Raw genomic sequence first — 15,590 nt, 5'->3', positions numbered from 1 at the left:
GAGAGCGGGGCGTGTCTGGGCCTAATTTTATTGGATGGATCAGGCAACCTCTTCTTTGACTTGGGGACAGCTGGGCAACATAGGGAACAAAGTAACCTTCTTAATCATATACTCTGCAGAAAATTAGGTGCTTGTGTAATTGGGATAATATTAACCCCTTGTTCACCTCAGTTACCTCTCCCATCAATTAATTTCCTTTACTTGAAAACCGGTAACACAGATAGGAAAGGAAGGGGTTATATCAGTTTACTGTATTGAACAGTAGTTGGCTCTCCTCTAGTATGTAACTTTGTGTAAGCATAATAGTTTGGATGGCATTTTGTATTACAATATCTTTTCCTGTGTTTACGATTTCTATAAATGTCCTATCAAAAACAATGCATCAAATATTAGCACAGTACAGTGTGCATCCATTGATGCGTCAGTGTTGGGCATTTGGTGGAACAGAGCTGCTCTGTTGTGAAGACACAGTGCACAATATGAAATGCCAGCGAGAGGTGCACCCTGCCTGCGTGGGGGCTTGTTTTGTGTTACTGTACGTCCATTGAAATGGATAGTGCACTTGAGCCTGAAAAAACGATGAATGATGATTTTTGTCTTTTGCAATGACAGCTGCAGAGGAGTCAGGTTTAAAATGTAAATAAGAGATTTTGACGACTTTGATTCAGTGTCGTTTTGGAATGTGGGTCTCCAACATAGCATTTTAGTGTCATTGTTGCTGTCCTGAATTTTTTTACAGAGCTTCCTATTTCTTTTCAATTAAGAACACTGTCCTGTTAGTTTTCACCTGCAGAGCGATAGTTATCTCTTGCTACTAGAAACAGTTGGTTGGTACATACAGTATACTTCTGTTGGATATTTGTAAAAGTTCATTAAAAACAGCCGCCAGGACATGCAATATGCACAGCAACCCAAGTTTGTCAGCTGCAGTCAGCCTGAGGGTCTAGTAAGGAAATCCAGGTTCCTTTTTGACTTTCTCTCCCCAATCACTGTACGCAGAGTTCAGACTGGATCATGTGTACAGCTAGCTCAGCTATGGAACCGCTAAGAGCTAATGCACTGGCAAAAATATAGGTCCCGGGGTGTCGAGAATAGAGCTGTGTAAGATAGCTCTATTAGCAACTCACATGTTACTGATCATTTTTACACTGGTGCAATGAGTACTGAGAATATGGCAAACTTATGCAGGTCTCCGTAAGCAACCTACTATGGCAGGGCTGAAGTCATAAGTGTGCGTGTATGTATGTATATATACAATATATATAATATTCTCCGTATATATGCACATCTTTCATGGATCCTTAAATGACCCGCTGGCTTCTTGATTTGTCTGACTAAAGCTGGGTACACATTAGACGACTTGCAAACGATGCAGTGTCGTCAACAATTTCCCTGGAACTCCTGGACAAACGGTATAGTGCATACACATTGTGCAAACTTACCAATGACCAAACGATCTATCGTGCAGCGTCAACCATTTACAAATTGTTAGAACGTTAACAATATATTGTTTGCTCTCCAAAACACCTGACGACCATCTTAAAGATTTCTGCAAAATTTAAATAATGGGCTGTACTATCTAGTGGGTATATAAAGCAGATGCCATGTTCTAATAAAAATAAAAAAATGACGTGGGTCCCCCCTAAAAGCATTACCAGCATCGGACTTTCCAGAGCCAATCGTGGTTGTGCAAATACGGGGGACAAAAGAGGTAGGGGTCCCCTGTATTTTGCACAACCAGCATTGGGCTCAGTGAGCCGGTCCTGGTATTGGAAATACAGGGGACAAAATGAGTAGGGGTCCCCTGTATTTTCCATAACCAACAGTGGTCTCTTTCTAGGGTGGGGGGGGGCGGTGTAATGCCACAGCCAGGGAAACCTTTTCACTAAGTTCCCCGGCCAAAGCATTACACCTGACCAGGGTTCCCCCTGTCTGTGGCATTACAACCCTGCTAGTATGAGTCTAGTGCTTGTTATGGAAAATAAAGGGGATCTCTACTCATTTTGTCCCCTGTATTTCCAAAACCAGGACTGGCTCACTGAGCCCAGTGCTGGTTGTGCAAAATACAGGGGACCCCCTACTTTTGTCCCCCATATTTACACAACCAGGACTAGCTCTAAAAAGTCCGGTGCTGGTTGTGCTTTTAGAGGCGGACGTCACGTAATTTTTTATTTTAACAACTTACAAGCTTTTTACACACATGCATGCACGGATCTCACTCATGTCATTCATACCTGCTCATGCTAAAATCTCCAGCATGAAGCAGGGCTATGGGAGGGGAGTGTCCAGGGAGTGCCTGTCGAGTGACGCCCGCATCGTCCAGGTCGAACGACATCTTTCGGTAGTGCATAGACACTGCACGATCAGAATGGAATTGTTAACCAGATTGGCAGATCTTTCTGCATGTACAAAAGATCTGAAGATGCAACAAATGACCTGCGGGAACGTTCATCGGTGTACACACTGGACAATATGAGCGATTGTGACGTTCCGATGCGTCGGAATCGGCCAAAGCGTTCAAGATATCGTCTAGTACTATGTACCCAGCTTAACTCCTAAAGTTTATTTTGTTGTACACCACAGAAAAATAAGTAAATGAGAGCAATTGTAAACTAGAAAATTATTTTATTTCTGGACATCGTACTAGTAAAACATGACCATTATAATTTTAGGTAAAATAGTAGGCCCACGTAAATTTAATGCCCATGCAATAAAACATATTCTAATGTTCTAATTAACTACTTGTCACTATAAACTGCTCCTCTGAAAGCATTTGCACCCCTAGCACATGCTCCAGTGATGGCATTGATACCACTAGCATACCATTAGCGCCAGCTCCTCAGAGAGCACTGATACCATTAGCGCCTGCTCCTCAGAGAGCACTGATACCATTAGCGCCTGCTCCTCAGAGAGCACTGATACCATTAGCGCCTGCTCCTCAGAGAGCACTGATACCATTAGCGCCTGCTCCTCAGAGAGCACTGATACCATTAGCGCCTGCTGCTCTGAGATTCCTGGACACCACTAGCGCATTCTCCCCTGAGAGTCCCGAACACCACTAGCGAATGCTCATTTGAGCCTTAACTGTGTGGAGTTTGTATATTCTCCCTGTGCTTTCATGGGTTTTCTCCGTGTTTCCTTCCACACTCCAAAAATATACAGATAGGTTAATTGGCTCCCAACAAAAATTAATCCTGTATGTGTGTGAGCATGTGATAGGGAACATAGATTGTAAGCTCCACTGGGGCAGGGACTGATGTGAATGGCCAAATATTCTCTGTAAAGCGCTGCAGAATGTGTGCGCTATGTAAATAATTGGTAATAACATTTACACAACTAGCACTTGCTCCTCTGAGAGCACTGCTTACCATTAGCACTTGCTCCTCTGAGAGCACTGACACTATTATTAGTGTTCCCGCTGGGCTGTTTTAGCAGGGCGCTATGCCCTGACTGATTTTGTAAGAGCTGAAATGCGCCTTGCCTTTATTGTGGCAACTGCTAAAACAGCCCTCCCTGTGGCGCACGGCTTTTATTCACACGGCAGGGGGTAGCTCAGCATCCCGTGAGTGCTGGGCACACCCCCTACAGTGGCGAATAGGGGGTGCATCTCAAGGCCACTCCCCCTTTTCTGAGTGACCACGCCCCTTGTTCGGGGTACGCAAGCTGGAGTGCCGTTTTTTGACAGGCACCCTGCCTGCCCTAACCTGAAAACTAAGTAGCACTTGCTCCTCTGAGAGCATTTACACCACTAGCACTTGCTCCTCTGAGAGCACTGATACCATTAGCACCTGCTCCTCTGAGATTCCTGGACACCACCACTAGCAAATGTTCATTTGATAGCGTTTACATCACTAACACTTGCTCCTCTGAGAGCACTGATACCATAGCACTTGCTCCTCTGAGAGCACTGATACCATAGCACTTGCTCCTCTGAGAGCACTGATACCACTAGCTCCTCTGAAAATACTGATACCAGTAGCATTTGCCCCTCATGAATAGCCATGATACCACCAGCACATTCTTCTCTAAGATCCCTGGACACCACTAACGTATTTTCCTCTGAGAGCTAATCTAGCACGTGCTCTTTAAAAGCAATGACACTGCTAGCGCCTGCTCCTCTGATAGCACTGATACCACTACTTCTGATGGTCAGTGTTCCAGAATAAGGGACACTGCAAACCTGAATACTACTTAATTATGGAGTGGTTAAGAAAATACAGGCTTGTCTAAAAAAAAAAAATTTAAAAATCACGGAGGTTACAAACCTGGCACACACGATGGCTATGAACATGCCAAAAACTTGCATATAGCCATGGCCAAAAGTTTTGAGAATAACACAAGTATTTGTTTTCACAAAGTCTGCTACTTAAGGTTTTATGATGGCAATTTGCATATACTCCAGAATTTCATGAAGAGTGATCAGATTAATTGCAATTTATTGCAAAGTCCCTCTTTGCCATGACAATGAACTTAATCCCAAAAACATTTCTACTGCATTTCAGCCCTGCCACAAAAGGACCAGCTGACATCATGTCAGTGATTCTCTCGTTAACACAGGTGAGTGTTGATGAGGACAAGGCTGGAGATCACTCTGTCAGATTGAGTTAGAACAACAAACTGGAAGCTTTAAAAGGAGGGTGGAGCTTGAAATCATTGTTCTTCCTCTGTTAACCATGGTTACCTGCAAGGAAACACGTACAGTCATCATTGCTTTGCACAAAAAGGGCTTCACAGGCAAGGATATTGCTGCTAGTAAGATTGCACCTAAATCAACCATTTATCGGATCATTAAGAACTTCAAGGAGAGAGGTTCAATAGTTGTGACAAAGGCTTCAGGGCACCCAGGAGCGTCCAGCCAGGACCGTCACCTAAAGTTGATTCAGCTGTGGGATCGGGGCACCACCAGTGCAGAGCTTGCACAGGAATGGCAGCAGGCACGCGTGAGTGCATCTTCACGCACAGTGAGGCGAAGACTTTTGGAGGATGGCCTGGTGTCAAGAAGGGCAGCAAAGAAGTAGCTTCTCTCCAGGAAAAACATTAGGGACATACTGATATTCTGCAAAAGGTACAGGGATTGGACTGCTGAGGACTGGGGTAAAGTTATATTCTCTGATGAAATCCTTTCAGACTGTTTGGGTCATCTGGAAAAACGCTTGTCCAGAGAAAGAAAGGTGAGCGCTACCATCAGTCCTGTGTCCTGCCAACAGTAAAGCATCATGATACCATTCATGTGTGGGGTTGCTTCTCAGCCAAGGGAGTGGGCTCACTCACAATTTTGCCTAAGAACACAGCCATGAATAAAGAATGGTACCAAAACATCCTCCAAGAGCAACTTCTCCCAACCATCCAAGAACAGTTTGGTGAGGAACAATGCCTTTTCCAGCATGATGGAGCACCTTGCCATAAGGCAAAAGTGATAACTAAGTGGCTCGGGGAACAAAACATTAACATTTTGGGTCCATGGCCAGGAAACTCCCCAGACCTTAAATCCATTGAGAACTTCTGGTCAATCCTCAAGAGGCGGGTGGACAAACAAAAACCCACAAATTCTGACAAACTCCAAGCATTGATTAGGCAAGAATGGGTGGCCATCTGTCAGTATGTGGCCCAGAAGTTGATTAACAGCATGCCAGGGCGAATTGCAGAGGCCTTGAAAAAGAAGGGTCAACACTGCAAATATTGACTCTTTACAAGCATTTCATAAGTGTCAAAGGCTTTTATTGACAATTACATTAAGTTTATGCAATTTGACTTCAATATACCATAGTAACATCTGACAAAAAGGTCTAAAAACAGTGAAGCCGCAAACTTTGTGCAAACCAATACTTGTCATTCTCAAAACTTTTGGCCATGGCTGTAGACAAATGGGTTAATGACCACATTGTTGATATTTTAATACCACTAGTTATTTATAATATTTAGTATTCAGTGCATGTTTTTTATTTTTTTGTTTGTTTGTTTTTTGTTTTTAAAAAGCGGAAAATTATATAGAAATCTCCTCTACAGGAAATCCAATGCACACAAATGCAATTCACCTTTCAATAAGCACACATTGTAATGAGTATTATCTGTGTTTGTTTAAGATAAAATCTGGCTCCACAGAAGAAGTAAAAGTGACCAGCTGGGCAGTGTGGTTGTCGCAGTCACTTGCATTTCACTGTTCGGCTGCCTGTTGAGTGGGAAAGCAATAGGAAGGATTATGTGTCATTTTTCAAGGAAACACTGTTTTTTTTTTTTTACTTTTTAAAAGGATTCATCCCACTCCTGGCAGCTTGAAGTTTGCCCGTGTGGGCTAAGGGCCAAGCTTGGCGGGGAATATCAACCAGACATGCCAGGAGCCTTCCCTTTCTGGCCAGGCTCTTACACTCTCCTCTGTTTTGACTGTTTATACACCTGACTCTGCTGTGCATTCTCTTCATAACTGGAGCCTGCGGAGAGGTGTGAGCTTTTATGTGCCTCGGAGCTGATAGCATTGCTGCGTATATGTATACAACAAAGTATAGGCTAACCGTTTATTCTACATGGGAGTACACATACCTTCAGATTTATACTTGTATGCATACCCTCAGTAGAGGTAGCCATTTTGTGGGCTGGGCCAATATTCAAACTATCCATTCACTAGGAGTAAGTGACATCACTGTGGGGTACTTGAGTGATGTCACAATTTTCAGTGATGTCTGATTTCACTAAACAACATGGCTACCTCCATTGTGATTTCATTGGTACAGGTGAAACATTCAGTAGGCTGCAAAGCGCTAGTTTTCAATTAAATAAAAAATCGCTGATTGCATGCAACTTTGCAGAAGGTGTTTGTACATCCATGGGGTGCAGCCAAGCTGTATTTTATAGTACTATGCTCATGTAATTCATATTTTGGGTTACCTGTATGATAGTTGCTGCCTATGTATCTGTGCATGATTAAATGTGATGTCCCCCAAAACAATATCCATAGACAAGCTGGTTTGTAATTTGATGCAAATGGCGTTTGTGCTCCATATTCAGTGTTCTGCCCAGGCTGTTGTTTTGCGGGTGAACCACCCAGCACAACACAGCCTACCACTCGGCACTTTGGGAGCCTACAAGTGGTGACAGTATCTGGGAGCTGTATAAAAAGGAACAGATCCTACAGACTTTGCAGGTTTTTTATAATCAAACGACTGGGCCTCTAATAAGAAGAGAATTAATATATAAAATGGTATTTCAAGTTCAAATCATTATAAGGTCAGAGTATATAACATTTTATTATTGCGAAAGCCCCCACCCGGCTACTTCTTGATGCCACTCGGCTGGAAAACTTTTCTGGGGAGAACACTACATATTGTATTAATTGTTTGCTCTCTGCTTACAGGGTAAGCTAGCAGTCATTAAAGAGCTGTGATGACCTGGAAACATTGACTCTGACATGAATTCTATTTGGTTTATATTCCCTAGGAACATGCAAATACAAGATATACAGTAATTGTATGGTATTGTTTGGTTCTGTATAAGCTGTTCAAGTAACACGTTTTCACTATAGAGGAGATACCAACCCAAAATGGCTGTTCCAAGGGAACACGTGTGTGATGAATGGGGAGGAATGCATGACTGGAAAAAGTGGACATATCCTTTAAGAAGCACAAATAATGGTCACCTATCTGTGGATTAATGCAAATCTAATTCAGGCTACTATCTCTTCTATGCTGACTGGCTAAGATGTTGGGAAATTTATGGACCTGGTCATACCCCCAATGATGGCAAAGCAGCCACTGTGTCACTTGTATCCTACCTACTGTTGTATTATGGGAGAATTATCACACATCAATGGGCTCAATTCAACGCAAATTGAATAGTGCTGGGAAGGAGCTCCCTGAGCTATTCAATACAGACCGCAGTTATGTCAGAGAATGCCCGTTCTCGCACCTTCAACATGGTGTTTAGTCACGAGAACCGGCATCCTCTGACTTAAGTGCCTGGTGCGATGCGGTCTCCGCAGCGCTTAGCGCAGAAAATGGCATCGCGCCAGCAGTTCTGCTGAGAAGAAATCCTTCAATCGGGCTTAACAGCGTGCTGAATTGAATAGCTCTGAGAGCTCCTTCCCGGCGCTATTCAATTTGTGTTGAATTGAGCCCATAGAAACAGACAGGAGGCTACTGGGAGGAGATGAGGATTTTTAGACACTGGTAAATTTACGAAGATGAGTTTTTAGCATTGGAGATGTTGCTCATAGCAACTAATCAGATTCTAGCTATTATCTTCTAGAAGGTGCTGGCTAAGTGTTAAGCAGAATCTGATTGGTTGCTATGGGCAACATCTCCACTTCTAAAAACTCTCATCTTGGTAAATTTACCCCAAAGTGTATAATGAATGGTAATGCCTTGAACATCAAATATCACTTTGCATTACAGTCTCCCATATCCAAATATTCCGAAATACAGAATTTTTCTAGCATGACTGAGATAGTGAAACCTTTGCTTTTTGATGGTTCAGTGTACACAAACTTTTTGTTTAAGGCAAAAATTATTAAAAATATTGTACAAAATTACCTTCAGGCTTTGTGTATTAGGTGTATATAAAACATAAATACATTCTGTGTTTAGATTTTGTCTAATTCCCAAGATATTTCATTATGGTATGCAATTATTCCTAAATACGGAATAATCCGATATCCATAATACCCCTAGTCCCAAGCATTTTGGATATGGTAGACTCAACCTGTACTTGACATGGCCAGTATACCTTGAACAAAACCTTTAAAAGTACGTTGAAAAGTAAATCTTTTGACGTACAGTGGTATACTGTAAAGGGGCCTATCCATTACCCGACTTTGTGAACAATCCGACCAAAACCAGGATGGGTGCACGTGGGTCCTTGCCGTACCTGACTGTCCACTGAACATGCCCGTCAACCTGACGACACTCGTCATGTTTGGCATGTTCAGGGATAGGAGGTCAGGCTCCCTCACTGAATGACGTTCAGTGAACGCCGTTCAGTGCGGGCACCGTACCTCGGCGACCTGAAGGTCTGAACGCTGAACGTTCAGACTTTAATGTCGCATAGTGGATACCCCCCTTTAAGCAAGGTAAAGAGAAAATGTAAATTTCCTTGGACTCTTACAAGTAGCACTGCCTGTTCACAAAAGGACACAGCAATATCCGCAGCAACCACCATTAGACATTTATAAAAAAAAATAGCACTTGCAACCCCTCTGTGCAGTACAGAATATTTTACACATTAATTTGAGTCATCTATACAAAGTGCTCGAGGAGTGGTTTGGAAAAGCTGATAAATATTTTTACCACATGATATTAAATGTTGTAGTCTTATACATAGCTTGTGCAGTGGGTTGCAAGATGTATGAAATGTCCTATGTGTGTACCTCCAACCTGTCCCTCTTTTTCACCCAAATTCCTTGTCAGTCTTTTCTCTCCGTCCCTGTACGGCAGGGGTGGGGAACCTTTTATCTGCCGAGGGACGTTTTGATATACATATAGATAGATATATCTATCTAACGTTATTCGGGGGCCCGGTGCAGGCCATGCCCCTCCGTGTGATGTCACACGGGGCGGGGTCACAATTGCAGGTGATTACAGCAATACCCAGAGCATCCTGAGGATGCTTTGGGGAGTTGTAAGGGCAGGGTTGTGACCATCTGAAGCAAACTAAGGATACTCCAGGCGGCACTGCTGCATAGATTCTGGCTGCAGGCTGCCATTCTATGCACCCTTCTAGCCAGATGAGGCTAGCAGAAAAAACTCCAAGGGCCAGACCAAATGATTCCGTGGGCCTTATATGGCCCCGGGCCTGAGGTTCCCCATCCCTGGTGTACGGGGATTGATAGCTCTCATTAATACATTTATGTTGGCATCCACCTTGTATGTTAATTTGTTTCTGTGCTTTGTAGTGTTAGTAGCATTGATAAATGTGTGTGCTAGAACAAACGTGGATCTTTTCATGTATGTGATCTTGTGTCCACCTTTTACCATTTAATATGTTGGTAGATGTGTTTTGTGTGTGTATATGCCACAGTCCTTTCTATGGTGAGGTGGCACCTGTTCACTCTCCTTTATTCTGCCTCGCAGACGGGTAGCTGTGTCTGGCGACCCAGCAATGCCTCACATTGCAGTGTTCTCTCATCTGTCCTTCATTATGTATAATTTATTCTTGCATAAGGGATGTAGAATTTTTGCTTTGGGGTCATACAAACCATGTGTTCAGCAACAGATTTGTATTAGCCCATGGATAGGTGACTATTATTTATGCTGCTTAAAGAACATGTCCACTTTTGGGCAAGTCCTTTAAGCACTCCTTGGCCCACTCACACACACAAAATTCTCAATTAGAGGAGAGCTTCCTCCTTTAGAAAGGAGGTAGTTGAAATCCTGACAGCCGGGATGCAGGCACTCACAATGCTGGCGCCAGAATCCCGGCACCCCGACTGTCGGCACCCCGGCGGTAAGTAGTGAGGTTAGGGGGAGAGTTAGGCACTAGGAAGGGAGGACTAGCTATAGGCGCTACAGGGGGAGGTTAGATTTTGGGTGTGGGGAAGGAAGATTAGGGTTAAGATTATTATACTTACCAACTCGTGTTTGTATCCTAACCCTGTCAGGATGCCAGCGTTGTGATTCTGACCGCCCGGATTCCGTGCGCTGGCATCCCGTACCCAAGCCCCTTGTGAATTCTGGTTACTGGAAGCCCTTGCAGCAAATAGTGCTACATAAGTGCACTGTTAGGCATGTTGTGGACACACTCAAATGTCCTCTTCCCTTTCATATTTAAGTAGGCCAGTAAGAAGACAGATCTGACTTAACAACTGGTGACATTAAAGGGGCCTATCCACTAGGCGACCTGAAAGACTGAACGTCTAGTGTTCAGACCTTCAGGTCGCCGATTTGCGGTGCCCGCACTGAACTGCGTTCACTGAACGTCATTCAGTGCAGGAGTCCGACCTCCTATCTCTGAACATGCCAAACATGACGAGCGTCATCAGGTCGACGGGCATGTTCAGTAGATATTCGGGGTCAGCAAGCACCCGGCGTGCACGCGCATCGCTGATCCTTGCCAGCTATCCATTACACGACTTTATGAACAATGCGACCAAAACCTCCTGGCTTTGGTCGGATTGTTCACAAAGTCGTGTAATGGATAGGCGCCTTAAGCCTGTGCAGCATGATTTTATTTATATCTAGAAAAGTTGACTTTATTTTGCATAATCTTAACATATTGATATGGCGCAGCGGGAGGAATGTATAAGCTATCTAATAATGAGCATATTAGTGTCTGCAGGCAGCACCAAACGTTAGATGGCAGCAATTCTTTATTGAGCAATTTTGTGAGCAATGCAAACATTTTTAAGTTTATGGTGATGGTCTGCATCAACCCCATATTGTGTGTGTGTGTGTGTGTGTGTAAGCAAGCATGTATGTTCCTAGCCTACTACAAATCCTGATCAAACTTGGCCTTAACCATGACTGGCATAAAATGTGTTTGATTTGGTGACCTGAAGGTGTATGTGGTCTCTGCTCATCTCTCCTAATTATACCCCAAAGGACGTAGCATAGACTTAGTTGTTTAAGACAGAGCAGCCTATGTATTTATACCTTTATTCACACACAGTTACCGAATGGTTCTTGATATGGGCCTGTACACGGGACGATCAAACCGATCAGATATCGTTGTCTGATTGTCCTGCATGTGCTGGATGTTCGATATCTAACATCCAGCACATGCACCAACCCCCAAACGACGCAACGACCTGTGATCGTCGATTGCGGGTCCCTATAGCAAACAGGCTAACCTGGTGGATATCGACCAGGTTGGCCTGCATGCACGGGCGATGGTCGATATCGACCATCTGTGCCCGCGCATCGACCATCGTTTGGTCATTTGAGGGTTTAAAACAAACTATTTAAACAATATCGTTTATATCGTTCTTTTCATCTGACCGTGTGTATGCACCATTAGGTTTTCATATTGGCCACATGGATTATATGCTGACAAGGCAACCCTGAGGAAAATGGCTGATTAAAATGTGTCCATGGATTGTGGAGGAACCTCCAGTGTTAATACGGGCAAATGTGTTTTTGTATCTTTCATTGTTTATCGACTGGGCCGTACTAATTGTATAAGTATTAAACTCTACTTGCCACCTGAACATTAGAGGCATATATTCTGTATTCCTAAGCATTGACTAGGCTATGATGCAATAGTGCTGCGCAGTTGCGTGAGTCAGTCATACACTGTACTATTACCTGTGTACTTTACAGGGAACATTGATAAAATCGCACGTAATGCATGTGGTCTGAGCAAATAACCTCAAGCAGTGTTTGTTCGTATTTATTTGGCCACTGTTGTAGCTTAGATGACATGAGGTCAATAATGTTAATTGATTTGTCTTTTGAATGCCTAATGTGTTGGCTAAACAGAGTGAATTGTTACATCACACAAGATGGAGAGGTTGTTTCTAAAGTGTTTAATTTTTTTTCTGCAGTGTGCCCCAGCGAGTGTGGGAAACAGGCTTGTTCAGACCAGAATCAGTGCTGCCACCAAGAGTGCCTGGGAAGCTGTACTGCTCCGAACAATGACAGCGCCTGCGTGGCATGCCAACATTACTACTACGATGGGAAGTGTGTTCCTAGCTGTCCGGAGAGTACCTACAGCTTTGAGGGATGGCGCTGCATCACCCTGGATGATTGTGCTAATATGCACACCTTGTTTCCTGGAGCAAACCGACTTCTAATCCACAATGGAGAGTGCATAGATGAATGTCCATCTGGATATATGCTCAATGGGAGCCAGAGGTAAAAACTAATTAGGAATGTTACGTTTTCAGTGGTTTTACACTTCTTACTGGGGAGTGGGGTGTGTGTAGCTCGGGGCAGAGGGAGACTACTTAATTCTAGCTCTGTCTCTCAGTCTAAACTTCAGTCATGTCAGTGTGGGTCATTGTAGACTTTGTGCAATCAGTGGGGAAGGCAGCTTGAACCTCCAGGTAAAGGTATGTATTGTACACCTGTGCGCCTACCATCTGCCTAGCAAGCTCCGCATGGACGAATTACAAGTGATGCTGGAAGACAGTAAGCAATTTGCATATTTGATCGTAAACACAATTGTTCTTAATATTAGTGCGTATTTATTGCATCTCCCCAAGAGTACTTACCTTTGTTTTTTCCTGTTGATCTGTCATCTTAAGTTCGGCACTACTCCTAGGAAAGGGGAGAGTAGGATGCACGAAGACTGTTTATATGGTATCGTTGTAGGCTAATTGTTAGCTCTTATGCATATACAAGAAGCAAAGTTTGTTGTTACAATAAGAGAATCTATCCTGATTACGTCTCATAGACGTATGCTAATGACTGTACAGACCAATGTAAAATGGCCCCTGCTGTGCTTCTCACCACTTACCATGCAGTGTTTCTCTCTCTCTTTTCCAGCATGTTCTGCAGCCCCTGTGATGGGCCCTGTCCAAAGGTCTGTGTAGAGGAGAAAACCATAGACTCTGTCACCTCAGCACAGATGCTAGAAGGGTGTACTGTGCTGAAGGGGAACCTGCTGATCAACATCCGCAAGGGCCGTGAGTATCCCAAGCTGTGCTGTAGTATTTATTATAATGTTCACAAATTGCCAACATCTGTCTGATTCGCACATAGTACATGTCCATCTTTTAACTCCTTTCTCCTAGTGTTCCCATTAGTTTCTGTACATTCATGAGCTCCTCTCATTACAAATATTTCTAGATCGCTTCATTTTAAATCTCGCATCTGTGTATGACACAGGTGTAAAGGAAATTGATTGCTATTAGCAGCAGAACTTTTTATTATTGTTCCTTCCAAAATGAAAGCATAGTACCAATGATCTCCTTTTGCACCAGTTTTCACGAATGTTCCAATGCAAATAGTTGAATTATCTAGAAGTGGGTGAGTTCATGGTCATCTACTACAGCTTGGTAACAGGTGCTTGTTTCCCTGCAATACTTGTTGTCCTCCTCCTTTTCCCTAGTCGCATAGAATGGTGTCCTCCTCCGGGACATGCGTTTCCCTGCCCCTATTAAAAGAAGCGTTGTCGCTTGGTGTCTGTGTTTACATACGGTTACAGTGCTCGATCCCAGGTGGTAGCTAGAATGCGCTGGATACAACCCACAGAATAACAAAGCAGCAGGATCTCACACCTGCGGAAACAGCTAGTGTCCAGTGATGAGTTTGGATCCAGTCCTGCTGCCCTCCCCAGCACAGCTGCTCGTGAAGGCCTGTGAGCCAGCTCAGTGTCAGCAAGATAATCTCTTCATGCTTCTCCATGCAGATATAGCAATACCCTTCCCCCTCTGCTTCAGATGAATACAAGACATCTTCCGGTCTCTAACTCACGCCTCCAATTAAGCTCAGAAACGTGGAGCATGTTTTGACACCACTTTTCCCACATATCTCAAGTTCCGTTTTATTATTAAGCTATTTGGGTCAATTTATTACTAGTATAAGTGTGTAGATGCTCACCAGAAATAAAAACTATTACAAAAGCTTTCGTTTTCAATTGTAATGTTCCATGCTAACTGTTGCCATAAAAGATCCACACGTTTAGACATACTAATAGTATTTAGAACAATGACAGGATTGTTCCTGTACCTTTATTGTAATTAAATGATAACCTTTTGGCTGGAAGTCACAGCTTTGAATGTTTTGCTGCATGTACACTGTGCTTGAGTTGCAGGAGAAATCTAGATCCCGTAGCTATGTTTGGGCAAGGTTACAGATGGAGTATATCACAGCCGTACGATTCTGGAGGACGCTTAGATAATTCATGCAGCCCTGGGCTGCAACTGTTGGCGCGGGTTGTGCCAAAAGAGAGGCTGCTGAAAGCTCGGGACCTTTTACTGGCACCCGCATAGAGTATTCTTGGAAACGCATGGAGAAGTTATGAATGGGAGCTTAACAGCATCCCTTTGCAATTCAGTACCTGTCACTTCTCTGACGCTGGTCTGGCACATGATGAATCGTACGCTCATTTTGCAGCATGCTAGCTAGATATTCGGATTTTAACTTGTGCCCAGAGTAACAACAGGACTTCTTGGAAAGACTTTACCAGTGTTTCTCTTATTTTTTGCTTTACCTCCTTACCAATACATGCTGCCTAATAGTGTATGCTATTGATATTTTTGCACAAACGGTAACCCTCAAATTACTAATACTTGTTGCTTTCTCAAAAAGAGCGCTTTGTAATAACTTGTGCCAGTGATCTATATTGCAGCAGAGGAGCCTAATTTTTGACGATGAACTCTGGAGTATAGATAATAATTTAAATAGCGCTCTTTCTCCAATAAGACTTGAGATAAACTTCCCCAATTGAAAAAAATGCTTAATGCCCTTGCCCATTCCTTGTGTCGGTTTATAGGTACACAATAAACAATCCGAGCTCTCTCATCAGTTGCATGGTATTTTTCACAAGTGGAATCTTTGAGCGAAAAGTATTTATCTATTATACAGATGTGTCCACATACACTTTTCCTCAAATCGCACAAAATAGGCCTGTTTAGTGCACCACAGACTTTGTGGCTTAGCTGTGTCAAGACGCTAATTCCAAGTACCTAGTACACGATAAGGGAACGAAGATCCTAAATTGTG

The 15,590-nt window shown here is 43.3% G+C and overlaps 1 protein-coding gene across 1 annotated transcript in view; it reads left to right on the top strand.

The window, feature by feature from the left end:
* The window catches only part of IGF1R (insulin like growth factor 1 receptor), a 225,574-nt gene that overhangs the window by 132,056 nt on the left and 77,928 nt on the right, over nucleotides 1–15,590 (top strand). Inside the window, exons 3-4 of the mRNA XM_088452688.1 lie at nucleotides 12,467–12,776; nucleotides 13,410–13,549. Coding sequence (XP_088308814.1) covers nucleotides 12,467–12,776; nucleotides 13,410–13,549 — 450 coding nt within the window. The remainder of the gene's footprint in view (nucleotides 1–12,466; nucleotides 12,777–13,409; nucleotides 13,550–15,590) is intronic.

This window comes from Taudactylus pleione, unplaced genomic scaffold, assembly GCF_031769625.1.
Source record: "Taudactylus pleione unplaced genomic scaffold, aTauple2 ptg000556l, whole genome shotgun sequence".
Taxonomy (NCBI): Eukaryota; Metazoa; Chordata; class Amphibia; order Anura; family Myobatrachidae; genus Taudactylus; species Taudactylus pleione.
The sequence above is the reverse complement of the archived record's forward strand: the minus strand, read 5'-3'. Positions and strand labels throughout refer to the sequence as shown.